Raw genomic sequence first — 15,812 nt, 5'->3', positions numbered from 1 at the left:
ATGCACCTGGGCATGGGAAGAAAGATCATGAGAGGCAAGTGTTTTGGGAGCAGCTGAATGAGTGTGTTAGTAGTTTAGATGCATGAGACCAGGTTATAGTGATTGGTGATTTGAATGCAAAGGTGAGTAATGTGGCAGTTGAGGGAGTAATTGGTATACATGGGGTGTTCAGTGTTGTAAATGGAAATGGTGAAGAGCTTATAGATTTATGTGCTGAAAAAGGACTGGTGATTGGGAATACCTGGTTTAAAAAGAGAGCTATACATAAGTATACATATGTAAGTAGGAGAGATGGCCAGAGAGCGTTATTGGATTACGTGTTAATTGATAGACACGCGAAAGAGAGACTTTTGGATGTTAATGTGCTGAGAGGTGCAACTGGAGGGATGTGTGATCATTATCTTGTGGAGGCGAAGGTGAAGATTTGTAGAGGTTTTCAGAAAAGAAGAGAGAATGTTGGGGTGAAGAGAGTGGTGAGAGTGACTGAGCTTGGGAAGGAGACTTGTGTGAGGAAGTACCAGGAGAAACTGAGTACAGAATGGAAAACTGCGAGAACAAAAAAGGTAAGGGGAGTGGGGAGGAATGGAATGTATTTAGGGAAGCAGTGATGGCTTGCGCAAAAGATGCTTGTGGCATGAGAAGCGTAGGAGGTGGACAGATTAGAAAGGGTAGTGAGTGGTAGGATGAAGAAGTAAGATTATTAGTGAAAGAGAAGAGAGAGGCATTTGGACGATTTTTGCAGGGAAATAATGCAAATGAGTGGGAGATGTATTAAAGAAAGAGGCAGGAGGTCAAGAGAAAGTTGCAAGAGGTGAAAAAGAGGGCAAATGAGAGTTAGGGTGAGAGAGTATCATTAAATTTTAGGGAGAATTAAAAGATGTTTTGGAAGGAGGTAAATAAAGTGCATAAAACAAGGGAACAAATGGGAACTTCAGTGAAGGGGGCTAATGGGGAGGTGATAACAACTAGTAGTGATGTGAGAAGGAGATGGAGTGAGTATTTTGAAGGTTTGTTGAATGTGTTTGATGATAGAGTGGCAGATATAGGGTGTTTTGTTTGAGGTGGTGTGCAAAGTGAGAGGGTTAGGGAAAATGATTTGGTAAACAGAGAAGAGGTAGTGAAAGCTTTGCAGAAAATGAAAGCCGGCAAGGCAGCGGGTTTGGATGGTATTGCAGTGGAATTTATTAAAAAAGGGGGTGACTGTATTGTTGACTGGTTGGTAAGGTTGTTTAATGTATGTATGATTCATGGTGAGGTGGCGATGGAAATGAATAAAGGCAGACAGTGTGAATTGTGTACATGTGTATATATGTATGTGTCTGTGTGTGTATATATACGTGTACATTGAGATGTATGGGTATGTATATTTGCGTGTGTGGACGTGTATGTATATACATGTGTATGGGGGTGGGTTGGGCCATTTCTTTTGTCTGTTTCCTTGTGCTACCTTGCAAACGCGGGAGACAGCAACAAAGCAAAATAAAAATAAAATAAATGATTCATGGTGAGGTGCCTTAGGATTGGCGGAATGCTTGCATAGTGCCAGTGTACAAAGGCAAAGGGGATAAGAGTGAGTGCTCAAATTACAGAGGTATAAGTTTGTTGAGTATTCCTGGTAAATTATATGGGAGGGTATTGATTGAGAGGGTGAAGGCATGTACAGAGCATCAGATTGGGGAAGAGCAGTGTGGTTTCAGAAGTGGTAAAGGATGTGTGGGTCAGGTGTTTGCATTGAAGAATGTATGTGAGAAATACTTAGAAAAGCAAATGGATTTGTATGTAGCATTTATGGATCTGGAGAAGGCACATGAAAGAGTGTATTGATTGAGAGGGTGAAGGCATGTACAGAGCATCAGATTGGGGAAGAGCAGTGTGGTTTCAGAAGTGGTAAAGGATGTGTGGATCAGGTGTTTGCATTGAAGAATGTATGTGAGAAATACTTAGAAAAGCAAATGGATTTGTATGTAGCATTTATGGATCTGGAGAAGGCACGTGATAGAGTTGATAGAGATGCTCTGTGGAAGGTATTAAGAATATATGGTGAGGGAGGCAAGTTGTTAGAAGCAGTGAAAAGTTTTTATCAAGGATGTAAGGTATGTGTACATGTAGGAAGAGAGGAAAGTGATTGGTTCTCAGTGAATGTAGGTTTGTGACAGGGGTGTGTGATGTCTCCATGGTTGTTTAATTTGTTTATGGATGGGGTTGTTAGGGAGGTGAATGCAAGAGTTTTGGAAAGAGGGGCAAGTATGCAGTCTGTTGTGGATGAGAGAGCTTGGGAAGTGAGTCAGTTGTTGTTCGCTGATGATACAACGCTGGTGGCTGATTCATGTGAGAAACTGCAGAAGCTGGTGACTGAGTTTGGTAAAGTGTGTGAAAGAAGAAAGCTGAGAGTAAATGTGAATAAGAGCAAGGTTATTAGGTACAGTAGGGTTGAGGGACAAGTCAGTTGGGAGGTTAGTTTGAATGGAGAAAAACTGGAGGAAGTAAAGTGTTTTAGATATCTGGGAGTGGATCTGGCAGCGGATGGAACCATGGAAGCGGAAGTGGATCATAGGGTGGGGGAGGGGGCGAAAATCCTGGGTGCCTTGAAGAATGTGTGGAAGTCGAGAACATTATCTTGGAAAGCAAAAATGGGTATGTTTGAAGGAATAATGGTTCCAACAATGTTGTATGGTTGCGAGGCGTGGGCTATGGATAGAGTTGTGCACAGGAGGATGGATGTGCTGGAAATGAGATGTTTGAGGACAGTGTGTGGTGTGAGCTGGTTTGATCGAGTAAGTAACGTAAGGGTAAGAGAGATGTGTGGAAATAAAAAGAGCGTGGTTGAGAGAGCAGAAGAGGGTGTTTTGAAATGGTTTGGGCACATGGAGAGAATGACTGAGGAAAGATTGACCAAGAGGATATATGTGTCGGAGGTGGAGGGAACGAGGAGAAGTGGGACACCAAATTGGAGGTGGAAAGATGGAGTGAAAAAGATTTTGTGTGATCGGGGCCTGAACATGCAGGAGGGTGAAAGGAGGGCAAGGAATAGAGTGAATTGGATCGATGTGGTATACCGGGGTTGACGTGCTGTCAGTGGATTGAATCAGGGCATGTGAAGCGTCTGGGGTAAACCATGAAAAGCTGTGTAGGTATGTATATTTGCATGTGTGGACGTATGTATATACATGTGTATGGGGGTGGGTTGGGCCATTTCTTTCATCTGTTTCCTTGCGCTACCTCGCAAACGCGGGAGACAGCAACAAAGCAAAAAAAAAAAAAAAAATATTTATGTGTGGTGTGAGGTGGTTTGATCGAGTAAGTAATGTAAGGGTAAGAGAGATGTGTGGAAATAAAAAGAGCGTGGTTGAGAGAGCAGAAGAGGGTGTTTTGAAATGGTTTGGGAACATGGAGAGAATGAGTGAGGAAAGATTGACCAAGAGGATATATGTGTCGGAGGTGGAGGGAACGAGGAGAAGTGGGAGACCAAATTGGAGGTGGAAAGATGGAGTGAAAAAGATTTTGAGTGATCGGGGCCTGAACATGCAGGAGGGTGAAAGGCGGGCAAGGAATAGAGTGAATTGGATCGATGTGGTATACCGGGGTTGACGTGCTGTCAGTGGGTTGAATCAGGGCATGTGAAACGTCTGGGGTAAACCATGGAAAGCTGTGTGGGGCCTGGATGTGGAAAGGGAGCTGTGGTTTCGGGCATTATTTGCATGACAGCTAGAGACTGAGTGTGAACGAATGAGGCCTTTGTTGTCTTTTCCTAGCGCTACCCCGCACACATGAGGGGGGAGGTGGATGGTATTCCATGTGTGGCGAGGTGGCGATGGGAATGAATAAAGGCAGACAGTGTGAATTGTGTGCATGGGTATACATGTATGTGTCTGTGTGTGTATATATATGTGTACATTGAGATGTATAGGTTTGTATATTTGCGTGTGTGGACTTGTGTGTATATACATGTGTATGGGGGTGGGTTGGGCCATTTCTTTCGTCTGTTTCCTTGCGCTACCTCGCAAACGCGGGAGACAGCGACAAAGCAAAATAAATAAAAATATAGATATATATATATATATATATATATATATATATATATATATATATATATATATATATATATATATATATATATATATGTATATATATATATATATATATATATATATATATATATATATATATATATATATATATATATATCTTTTCTTTCTTTCAAACTATTTGCCATTTCCCGCATTAGCGAGGTAGCGCCAAGAACAGAGGACTGGGCGTTTGAGGGACTACCCTCACCTGGCCCAATTCTCTGTTCCTTCTTTTGGAAAATTAAAAAAAATAAAAACGAGAGGGGAGGATTTCCAGCCCCCCACTCCCTCCCCTTTTAGTCGCCTTCTATGACACGCAGGGAATACGTGGGAAGTATTCTTGCTCCCCCATCCCCAGGGATAATATATATATATATATATATATATATATATATATATATATATATATATATATATATATATATATATTGGGAGGTAAGTTTGAATGGAGAAAAACTGAAGGAAGTAAAGTGTTTTAGATATCTGGGAGTGGATCTGGCAGTGGATGGAACCATGGAAGCGGAAGTGGATCATAGGGTGGGGGAGGGGGCGAAAATTCTGGGAGCCTTGAAGAATGTGTGGAAGTCGAGAACATTATCTCGGAAAGCAAAAATGGGTATGTTTGAAGGAATAGTGGTTCCAACAATGTTGTATGGTTGCGAGGCATGGGCTATGGATAGAGTTGTGCACAGGAGGATGGATGTGCTGGAAATGAGATGTTTGAGGACAATGTGTGGTGTGAGGTGGTTTGATCGAATAAGTAACGTAAGGGTAAGAGAGATGTGTGGAAATAAAAAGAGTGTGGTTGAGAGAGCAGAAGAGGGTGTTTTGAAATGGTTTGGGCACATGGAGAGAATGAGTGAGGAAAGATTGACCAAGAGGATATATGTGTCGGAGGTGGAGGGAACGAAGAGAAGTGGGAGACCAAATTGGAGATGGAAAGATGGAGTGAAAAAGATTTTGTGTGATCGGGGCCTGAACATGCAGGAGGGTGAAAGGAGGGAAAGGAATAGAGTGAATTGGATCGATGTGGTATACCGGGGTTGACGTGCTGTCAGTGGATTGAATCAGGGCATGTGAAGCGTCTGGGGTAAACCATGGAAAGCTGTGTAGGTATGTATATTTGCGTGTGTGGACGTATGTATGTACATGTGTATGGGGGGGGGTTGGGCCATTTCTTTCGTCTGTTTCCTTGCGCTACCTCGCAAACGCGGGAGACAGCGACAAAGTATAATAATATAAAAATAATATATATATATACATATATATATATTATTCTAAGAAACTTCTATCTATCTATATCTCTGATGCCTATTCCCATTTGGGACTCCCTGAAGGGGATGGCTAAGGCAATGAATAGTTTCCATAACTAGTAAACTCCAGTGCCACTTTTTAGCCTATAGCGCCTCACCTTTGACTGGCCACTGGCAGAGGGTAACTCTAGTGTTTACTGAGGTTCCTACCCAATGCTCCTGCCTAATGTTCCTACATGCTGTTTCTACCTAATGCTCTTGCCTAAATGTTCCTACCTAATGCTTCTATCTATTGTTCCTACCATTTTCCCAAAAGCCAGGGCCTGCACATAGTGCTAACCACAGGAAAATCTAGTTACACAGAATAAGCTGTGTGAGTTAGTGTTGTCAACTGTTATGCATGACAAGGAAAGATTATATGGATGTGGACGTAATGCCAATAGTCCATGTATGGGTGAGGTAAAAAGAAAAGTTAGTTACCTGGGTCAGAGGAATGAAACTTGACAACCACTAAAGTGCTCGCTAGTTATGCAACTGTCACTAACCTTCCTGATATCCAGGCAGGTAGTACTGGCAACACCTCTCTGGTCATTGGCAGCTTACCAGCTACTACCTACTATGTATATTGAAGGAAAAGCTATGAAAATAAAAACCATATAAAAATAAGGACTTTTATCTTTTTGTTAGAAAATTGCCAACTTTGCAAGAACTCATGTAAAATCTGTATAAAGACAACTTCTTTATCTAGAATATTATCTAAATAATTCTTTTAATGTTTACTAATGATTTTTCTTTTTATTGACTTAGTTTTGCCTACTCATGCCATTTACTTGTGATCATTTTTCTTCTAATTTCTCTCAATTTTTTGTCCAAATAATTATTTTTCATAATCCATTAAAGTTTTCAGGGAATATTTCTTTCAGATATAGACAATACAGCTTCTTTTGATATTGAAAAAGTTGTACAAAAGGGCAAATTCATGATATTGATTTTTGGTAAATAAATGACACTTTGGGAAACAGCCTGAAGATTGATTATGTGGTGAAAGGGTTAAGGAAGAAATAAGGCCTTGAAACGGAGTGTAGTGCTTAGGCTCCACACAAAACCAAATGATATGTATTGTCAGATAGCAAAAGTGTTAGCCAAACTTTCACCACTTCAGCTTGGAGCAACTTTCTCATTTGAACTGAATATCTCCCTAGGCATACACTTCTATTACAAGCTGGTTTCATGGGCATTAAATGCTTTTTATACTATGTATGGCATCTTTAAGCCATTACCATAGCTTTGAAGTCCTCAGGAAATCCATTTACATGACTGTCAGCACTAGCAGCCTCACCAGTTAACTTTACATTTTGTACAGACTAATGCTTCTTGTCAAAGCAACCATTACTTACTGAAATGGGATCATCAGTAGAAGGTTCACCTTTTTCCTGTCTGTGGTGCTCAAACTACTTCATTTCTTTTCCACAAATGACATCAGAGTGTAGCATTTCCAGTGCTTGATTCTTGTCTTTGATCCATGCATTCGATATTTAGGCCATTTTTTTTTTCCTAGGATCCTCACTTTTTTCAGTATCTTGGCTGAAAGAGCAGAAGACTGCTTGGCAGTGCTACTTACTTTGTGTGCAATATGCTGTTCCAAGCACTGAGGCTAGAGAGTTTCATCATTTTCAAGCCTTTTCAATGTCTCTAACTCAATGTGCAGTGTTGATATCTCTTTAGACTTCTTTTATGATACCATCTATCTATTGTAGACCTTCAGGGAGGCTTTAGGGTGGTCATTATCAGTGGCAAAAGGAAAAAAACAAATCCCTAATTTCAGCAGATGGCTTAATGCATCATGGGTATTGGCAGCTCATACGTTCTCGCAGTATCTTAGCAGTGTGTGAGATATTGTTTTATAACGGATTCTTCATGTGGAAGGTGAAATATGCAGTGCACAACTGAATGAGTGTGAATGGCATCATGATGTATATGAAATTTAGGTACCAAAAAGTAAATTGCATTTGTAGTTTTTTGAGAAGCTAGCATAAACAAGGGTCATATGTACCAGGTTATGAAACTTAAATTTGGTACTTGGTCATAATTAAAGCTAATAAGTCAAGCAGAATTAATAGAAACAGATAGAGAATGATGACTTCTTAAGGTTTCTTTACATTTAAAGCAGAGCAGATAAATCCTTTAGTGTTTCCCTGACATTCCAAAAATAAACATTTCATCAAAACTGTTCATAAGATACAGTACTTTCATGAATTGCCTTCAAAATTATATCTACATATTATCTGTTGTGATGAGCAAGAGTACTTTTCACGTGATAGACACAGATGATATTGGACCCATTTTCTGTTTCAGCCATAAAGTTGACTGGTGGAACAGCAAGATTGTAAGAGGGTGAAGTGAAGATTGGGAGATTAGTGTACATTATGATTTCAGTGTCTAACATATGACACCTAGCTGGGATTTCTTTTTTTATTAAGCCTGGTTATATTTTAAAAAGTAACCTAAACACCCCTTTTTTTTATGGTGGTCTCAAACATCACTGATACTGGCTTGATGCAACCAGAAATGAGGAAGGGTCACCTTTTTTTTCTGCTTGCAGTCTGAATATAAAGTCCGTCTAAAGATTATGAAATACATTCTTTGTGTCTTGTAGTTTCCCTTTCTGCTGAACTAAAGATTCCAGCTCAGCAAATTGAATTTTCAAAAACAATAGTCAGACTCCGTGCATGATGCATGGTACTGCAGGCAAAGTGATGATGCATGAAACAAGAAATTAAGCAGATGCATCATGAAATTGCTTCCCTAAGGCCATGGGAGACTTTGAAGTCTTTGTAGACTCAACAATCCTATTCAGTTGATATTATTTTTTCATTTTGCATTCATGATTTATTAACGAATTATTAAAAAGCTTTTAAGGGGAGCACTAACATTCCCACTAAAGTACAACTCCCTATGAATATATATGCTCTTTGGTCCATGTGTAACTGAAAGTGAACAGTTTCCATGCATAGGCTGTGCATGATCATGAGTAGATTAGTTGAATGGGAATTAATCTCTGGAGCACATTGATACAGCTAATCATCATAGTTTGCTAAACTATTGAAGGTTTCAGCAGAGCAATACAGTTCAGTGATAGGCTACTGCCTTTTGGAATCCTGCTTGTTTGTATTTCATAACTGCACCCAATATAGCAATTGTATTTTCAGACCGTCACAGGTTTCATTTCTTAAAAGGGAAATTATAAATGTATAAGTTGACTTAAAGTCTTGAGATTTAATGAATGTGTAGCTTGCCTGCTGAAATTTAGGAATATTATTGAGTCTACACTTAGCATGATATAGTTACCAAACTGTCAACAACAAGTTTGAGTAGTGATAAATTTTTTGTCAATTTTGGATTTATCTGACATGGTCTCCCTAGGCTGATTACTTTATTTCCTGCTTTATTACCCAAGTTCATAGTAATGCTTCACAGTGTTTCAGTAGATATCCCCAATACTTCAAGGTTCCAAAACTTTTTTTTTTTTTTTTGCATAGGATTTGTTAGTCCCTCATCACATACTGAGCTAATTCCCAGACCCACTCTCCTACTCCCTCACCCCCACGCCCACAATGAGGTCTTGTGTCCCTCAGGAGCCCTGTCAAGTATGACCTCGGCGTTGGGTGTTGGAGGACGAGAATCAAGGTCCACGTCCAGATGTTCCTCTCCGGGGCCCCACGGGAAAGAGGATGCCCCACTCCTCACAAATGCTGCCCCTAGTAAGTCCTAAGCTCCTTCTCCAATGCTAACTTCTCCATAACACTAATCCCCCAAAAGCTAGCTTTTCCCTCTTGTTGTCTCCTCCTTATTCATCTTTCTCTAGTGTCTCCCTTCTACCCTCAGTACTCCTATTTCCTAATTATTTCTTATTTCCAGTAAAAGGTCCTGTCTGTTGCTGCTTCTCCCCACCATTGCTGATCCACTTCACTGGTGGCCCCTACTCGTAGTGCTGCACCTCTGCATTTATGCTGTTCTCCCTGGGCTAGCTTCTCACTGCTGCTTGAACTTTAGACCCTTTACCATTGAGAACTTCTCAGTTCTGACTTCTCTCATGGTGCCGGTTTCTGCTTCAAATCTCGTTTCTTCTCAGGATTGGCTCCCCTTCGCAGTTGTACTTTCCTGTTGTTAATTCCTCTTTCAGTATTAGCTTCTCTGAATAATGGCTCCAGTACTATAGCTACTTCTTCCTAGTATCAATTTCTCAGCTAGTGCTGGTTCCTCATACTATGCTAACTTTTCTGACAGTTTTGACCCTTCCTGTTGCAGACTGCTACCCCCAAGCCCTCTATAGTGATAATTCCCATAATGCTTCTTATTCTTTTTTACTCTTTTCCCACTGATGCTTCTCATAATTTCTACTTCCTTCTCATGAATCAACTCCCTCTCTACTCTCAGCTCATGTCATCTTATCCCTAGTGCTAGTTTCTTTCCAGTAAATACTCATTTCCCAGTGCCATTTGCAGTACACTGCTGCTCATCTAAAATACTTGCTCCCTAGAGTGCCAACTTCTTCCGTCAGAGTTGCTCCTCCCTTAGTGCAGCACTTCTGTTAGTGTTTAATGTCCATAGGTTTGGCCCTCCCAGTACTAATTCTTCCCAGAAAGATGATTTCTCCTCTGATGTTTGTCCCTTACCATGTTTTACATGATGTATTTATGAGCATTCATAGCTAGAGAGTTTACAAGTATTTCTACAAGTCATCCATTTGCCAGTATTCTTTCCACAAGAAGCTCTGTACTTCTGACCTTTTTGCTCACACAGTCGATGCTTATCCATAAGCCACTCTTCCCACAGTAAGCTCTGTATTTCTGATCTTTTCTTTTATCAGTCATTGATCATTTACTTGTCATTCTTAACTTCACAGTAACGTCTGTATTTCTGATCTATTCTGCTGTCACAGACTCAAGAGGACATAGGTGTTTGTTGGTGATAACATTCCTTTTCTCAGCCTCACTGCTAGGTCCTAAACATATTTGCTTCTCCTCCATAATCAACTCCTCCCTCATTGCCACTGATTTCCCTTGTGCTAACACATTCCTGAGTGCTTTCCTATCTCTCAATGCTACTCCTTTCCAGTGTTAAGTCCATCTCTGGACTCATGATCCCTGGGAATAGCTCTTTTTCATGTAACCTATTTGCCCATTGCATTTACATATTGTAGCTTCTTTCCACTTCTCTTCAGAATCCATTTATCCCCACTGCCCATTGGTTAGTCCATTGCCAGCTTTTCATACCTTGCCACCCATGGCATTGTTTGTACTTAAGTCCTTCATTTTACTTCTGAAATTAATCCTCCTTTTCCATACCCTTCCAGAGCTAGAGCATGTTTATTCTCAGTAGATGCACCTAAAAATGCAAGGACAAAAGGTGAAGTTTCCAGTCATGACCACAATTCCTGAGATGATGTCTGAAGATACTGGTGAAGCATACAAAAACCTCATATATGAAAGAAATAAACAGCTATTTACATCAATAGGATGTACATTACAATAATATCCTCAGGGCTGTTGCAATGCAAAGAGTGTGTCAGTAATGTAGTAGCACACTCCCTGCATTGCTATAGATCCTGAAAAAGTATATTTCCTCCAAATAATGAATTCAGATTAGGTTATATATCCATTTTCACTGCAGCTGTCTTGAAATATTTGATTCCACTTTTAATGCAACTGTCTTGAAATATTTCCATCATAGAGTTTTGTGGTTCTTGTGGTATAAAAGCAATAGTCTTGTATATGGACATATCTTTAAAAAGAATACACATTGAACATTTTGAACATAGGCCATGCTGGTCATGTTCATAAAATTTTATTCTTATTAAAGGAGTCATGTACTCTGTGATCTGTAACATCCAAGAGGTTAGACTTACTTTCCTCTAACTATCAAGTAAAGAAGCTCATGTTGAATTGATGAGAGGGTGAAGAGTTGGCTCTAAGGAAATCAACCGTTGTGAAAATTTTCGTAAAAGATGAATTTTCCATGTAAATCAGGTAATGGAATGTAACACTAGAAACTTTTTTTAAGAAAAAGTTTTATCGTGTATTTTTCATCAAAACATGTAGAGATTTTTCCTCTATGTGAGCTCTGTGCTTCTTTTGTGACAATGAGTGTAAGTTTAATTTGTTTAATTGATTAAAGGGTGAAAGATTTGGCTCTTAGAGGAATAACTTTTGTGAATGCTTTTTGAGAAAATGTGAATTTTCTGTGTGAATTTGGTAACTGTAAAACTTAACTAGGATCTCTCATCAGGAACTTAAATCTTTCTCTTTGATTCTTTTTCTCAATTTTCGTAATAAACATTAATGAGTTTATAATATATTTGTCACAAAACATGCAGAGATTTTTTCCTTTTCATGAGTTACATGCATTTTTGTCACTGACCATCTGTTTGTTGATTGATATTCCATTCTAAAAATCATCTAGATTAGATCATCCTAATAATAAGCTTCGAATCTTTGAAGACTTGAGATTTAGAGCTTCTATAGTTTATGTTGTTTGAAGTTGAAAATAGATCCTCTGCTAGTAAACCATTGTTTACCTAGTAAGTCCTTGTGTGACACATGATGTGGCACAACTGTAAACTGGTACAGGCCCCTTTAAAACCCTTTTCTCCCCTTGAATGACCTCGTACGGCCCGGTAGTTGCAGGTAGTGCCAGTCCTGAGCGGCGACTCCATGCCCGTCACTCCAGCCTGACCTTACCCGTCGAGGGTCAGCATAGCCCTGCCCAAACTCAAGCCCGAGAGGTCACAGAAGTCAACATGCGTCTAGATGCCCTCACCAGGTAGTGGCTATTGTCACTTAGATTATCCTGCACCTATTTGTAAATGTTTCTGTCTGCTTTTGCTTGAAGTGATCCACATAACTTTTTAACAATCTGATTATTTAGTATTGACTTCTTTTTTGCTTATGTTTGTGTGTGAATTTTCCTCATGCATGGGTAGCATAGTTTGCCCTTGGAAACATTATTTACACAATTCCTTTTTATTCAATGCTTTTCCAGTATTCACTTATGATAAAGTTCCCTTTGTAGTTTCTGTCATGCTACCTGAAAGGTGGTTGAATTCTGTATATGATCACACAAAAACTTTTATCCCTTTATATATTGATTACTATAAATTTGTGACCACAAAGTGGCTACTTTTCATCAAGAAATCGTGGGCAAGTTATGAAGCAATTTTTTTACCATTTTACAAAGTTTGAGTTATTAATGATCATCATATAGATGTCAAGACTGTATTCTTAAGAAAATGTTCTACTGAGAAGAACTTTATTTATATTTAAATAAAGCAGTAGTTTCTGTTATAGCAAGTATTCTCATATGTCATAACGAAAGCTTCATCCACAGTAAACCAATATCCCAGACAGATGTTCCCAGCATGGATTTTCCTCTCAGAAAAACTACACTTGCATAAGTGACAACAATTTCAAGAGTATGATATCTCTTTCCACAATGATGAATTCTCTTATAAATAATAGTTTCCTCAATGATGTCTTCTCTTATAATGATAGAGCTCTTACCACAGTGACAGCTGCTCTTCTTACAATGATAATTCCACCTTCAAAGAAGCATTTGCAACAGCATCTGTTTTTAGTGAAACCTCCTCCCACAGAGATAGCACTTCATGTGGTAACTGCAACTCCCAGTGTCAGATTTTCTCAAAATCATTAGTTCTCCCCAGTGTATTAGGTCCTGTCACAAAAATATTTCCATTCATAATGCTAGTCTCTTCCATAGAAACAGCTCCTCCTACAGTGGCAGTTCTAACAGCTGCTTCTTTAGTGACAGCCCCTCCCTTGTTGACAGTTCCCCACTGATATTTCTTACCATGGTGACAGCTACTTCCATAGAGTTAACTCTTCCCTCTTCAGTAGTATCTCTTACAGAGATAACTTCTACCAGGGTGAGTACTCTTCTTAATATTACAGCTCCTCCAATAGTTACATCTCTCATTGGGACAAAAGCTCCCATGGTAGCAGCTCACCTCACAGTTATGAATCAACTGCTGGTATAATTTTGCCCACAGTGAAAGTTTAATTTATTGCAAAGCCTGTGACTTTAGATACAGCCTCTTATGTTCTGGCAAATCTCTGCATAGCACAGACATATACAGTCCTTCCTACCATTATCATTTTCACTTCAGTTGTAACTCCTACCACTCTGATAGCTAACTTCACAGCTGTAACTTTATTAACATATACAGTTCCACCTATAATTATGTATAAGCTATCTCTACCCATGAGTTCCCTTCATCAGCTTGAGATATTTTCCTTGTATAATAGCTCAGAGCAAAGTAATAGCTTTATCCCTAAAGGAAAAAGTGTTTCATTATCTGATAGTTATACTTATTAGTAAACAAACCATTGCATGTTTTTGCATGAAATGTCTTCCTCATTATTTAGTTAGAACTCACATGTTTGGTCATCGAAAAAGTGAACCCTGAGTTAATTTCAGTTTCCATCTGCATAGCTTATGGAGACTTTCTATATGATTTATCTTCCGTGGACCACCATGTGTATGCCAGTTACTTGTCTTCATCATCATCTCCCAAATACATTTGTCTTTTTCTTTCCTTTTTTTTCTTTTGAGAGCATGGTTATCTTTGTTTACACAGATGATGAAGATGATGAGGATGATGATTTTAAGGATGATGTCCTTCGGCTGTACATTAGAATGGACCAGTTTAGCAGGTATGACAGGTAGTTTGTTATGATAACATCAGAATTTTAAGAATTTCTTTTCAGTTTATTTCCCTTGAATTCTTTTCTTCCTTTTGAAATAGTCGCCATTTATGTTCAGGGTAAGAATAGAGCTTGATAATTTGAAAAATATTAACTGTAGGAATATAATTTCACATAAGAATAGATTTCAGTGTTAAACACAAAGATTTTTCATTCTTATTTGTGAGTTCTGTAATTTGTATTATAGCCCAGAGACGCATTAATGAAAAGATTAATGACTTTTATCCTGTTTGTTATTAATCTCATTTCTCATCTCTTCTGCTCAGACAAATGCAGCACTTAGAGATGCGTGTGACATCAGACATTGCTCATATCTTAGCACTTCTACAACAGCAACATCAACACCATCAGCATACTTCAGTCTCACCGTCCCAGATGGATTCTGATCAGGTATGTGAGGAATTTTACATTCATGTTTGCGAATCCTTGTGCATATCTGTAATTTCTTATTTGTATAGTAGTGGGAGAGAATTCTACACTTGGGCTTCATTTTCTGGACTGTCTCTACTCTCACAGAACTTTATTTGCAGCTGCCTGTTTCTGTCAGTAAAGAGGGTGATTACAGTCACTAGGTAACATCTCATAGCCTGTATTTTTGTCTTACATCACCTTAAACATTTCATTGCTCTGTGCATCAGTGTTCCTTGAATTATTCTATTCACCCTGTCTTCTCTTACTGTAGAAGAATTCCTTCACATTTTTCTGTCTCTTGCTTATTTCCAACCATGTTGCCCTACAGTTGGTCAGTAAGGAGTTAGAACTGCTCATTATTAACTTTGTCAAATTGACTGAGAAACTTAAAGATGTAATCATGTTTCCCCTCCTCTACTTTCCTACGGGCAGGTCTCACTTTAGGAAGAATTTTGTAGCCCAAATATATATCCCTAAGGAAGTATCCAAATTGATGAAGGATATTCTAGTCTGGGTCTACTGTATGCTCTAAATTTTGTGTGCTTGAAGGTGTTTTTGACATCTTGCAGTATGTGATATCCTTACAGTATTCTACAATTCAATGATAGGCATCTACAAATATATTCATATATGATTTGAGTCTGTAGGCAGAATTTTTACATAAATCAGAATTAGTAGTAGCCCTAAGTCTGAGCTTTGTGGGACATCATAACCAGTTACTCTGTGGAAAATAGATTTTCTTGCTTGTTCTCTTTATCCTTCTGTTTAGGTTATTTTTTATTGTGGAAAAGCATTCTCCAGATAAACACATAGTCCCTCTTTTTACTATTCTTTGTTCTGTCAGTGATAAGAATTTTTGTTATGCCTGGCCTCCTTCCACTAAACACATGCTGCCTGTCACTAAGAGAGTTTTGCTTCCCAAATGCTCCTCCAATAGCTTTTTGATAATCTTTCTAGGCACAGGCTGTACTTGTCCATTTTGAGCTAATTGCCAATTACTATTGTTCAATCAGTATCCTGCATATTTCCTTTCATCATTTTCATGTCCATCTCCCCCATAATATGGTTGAATCTCTGTTTCCCTTTTTTTTCTTTCTTTATGTGCATGAATAGTCACTGTTCTATTTAACTTTATTTTTTCAATTATATTTTGTTTTCCCTCAATGTAATTTTATTATTTCTGCATCTGCATTCTTTCTTATCCAAATATCTCTTTCTTGCCTCTTTCATTGCTATCCTCTTCTTTTTCCATGGCTTTTTTCTATTCATCCATTGTTTTTCCATCCATATGTATTTGGCAT

General features: G+C 38.8%; 1 protein-coding gene across 1 annotated transcript in view; it reads left to right on the top strand.

Moving 5' to 3' along the window:
- Positions 1-15,812, top strand: part of sei (potassium voltage-gated channel seizure) — a 924,474-nt gene that overhangs the window by 620,472 nt on the left and 288,190 nt on the right. The window contains exons 18-20 of the mRNA XM_071664734.1: positions 8,956-9,081; positions 12,001-12,142; positions 14,367-14,490. Coding sequence (XP_071520835.1) covers positions 8,956-9,081; positions 12,001-12,142; positions 14,367-14,490 — 392 coding nt within the window. The remainder of the gene's footprint in view (positions 1-8,955; positions 9,082-12,000; positions 12,143-14,366; positions 14,491-15,812) is intronic.

Source organism: Panulirus ornatus, chromosome 9 (assembly GCF_036320965.1).
Source record: "Panulirus ornatus isolate Po-2019 chromosome 9, ASM3632096v1, whole genome shotgun sequence".
Lineage (NCBI taxonomy): Eukaryota > Metazoa > Arthropoda > Malacostraca > Decapoda > Palinuridae > Panulirus > Panulirus ornatus.
The sequence above is the reverse complement of the archived record's forward strand: the minus strand, read 5'-3'. Positions and strand labels throughout refer to the sequence as shown.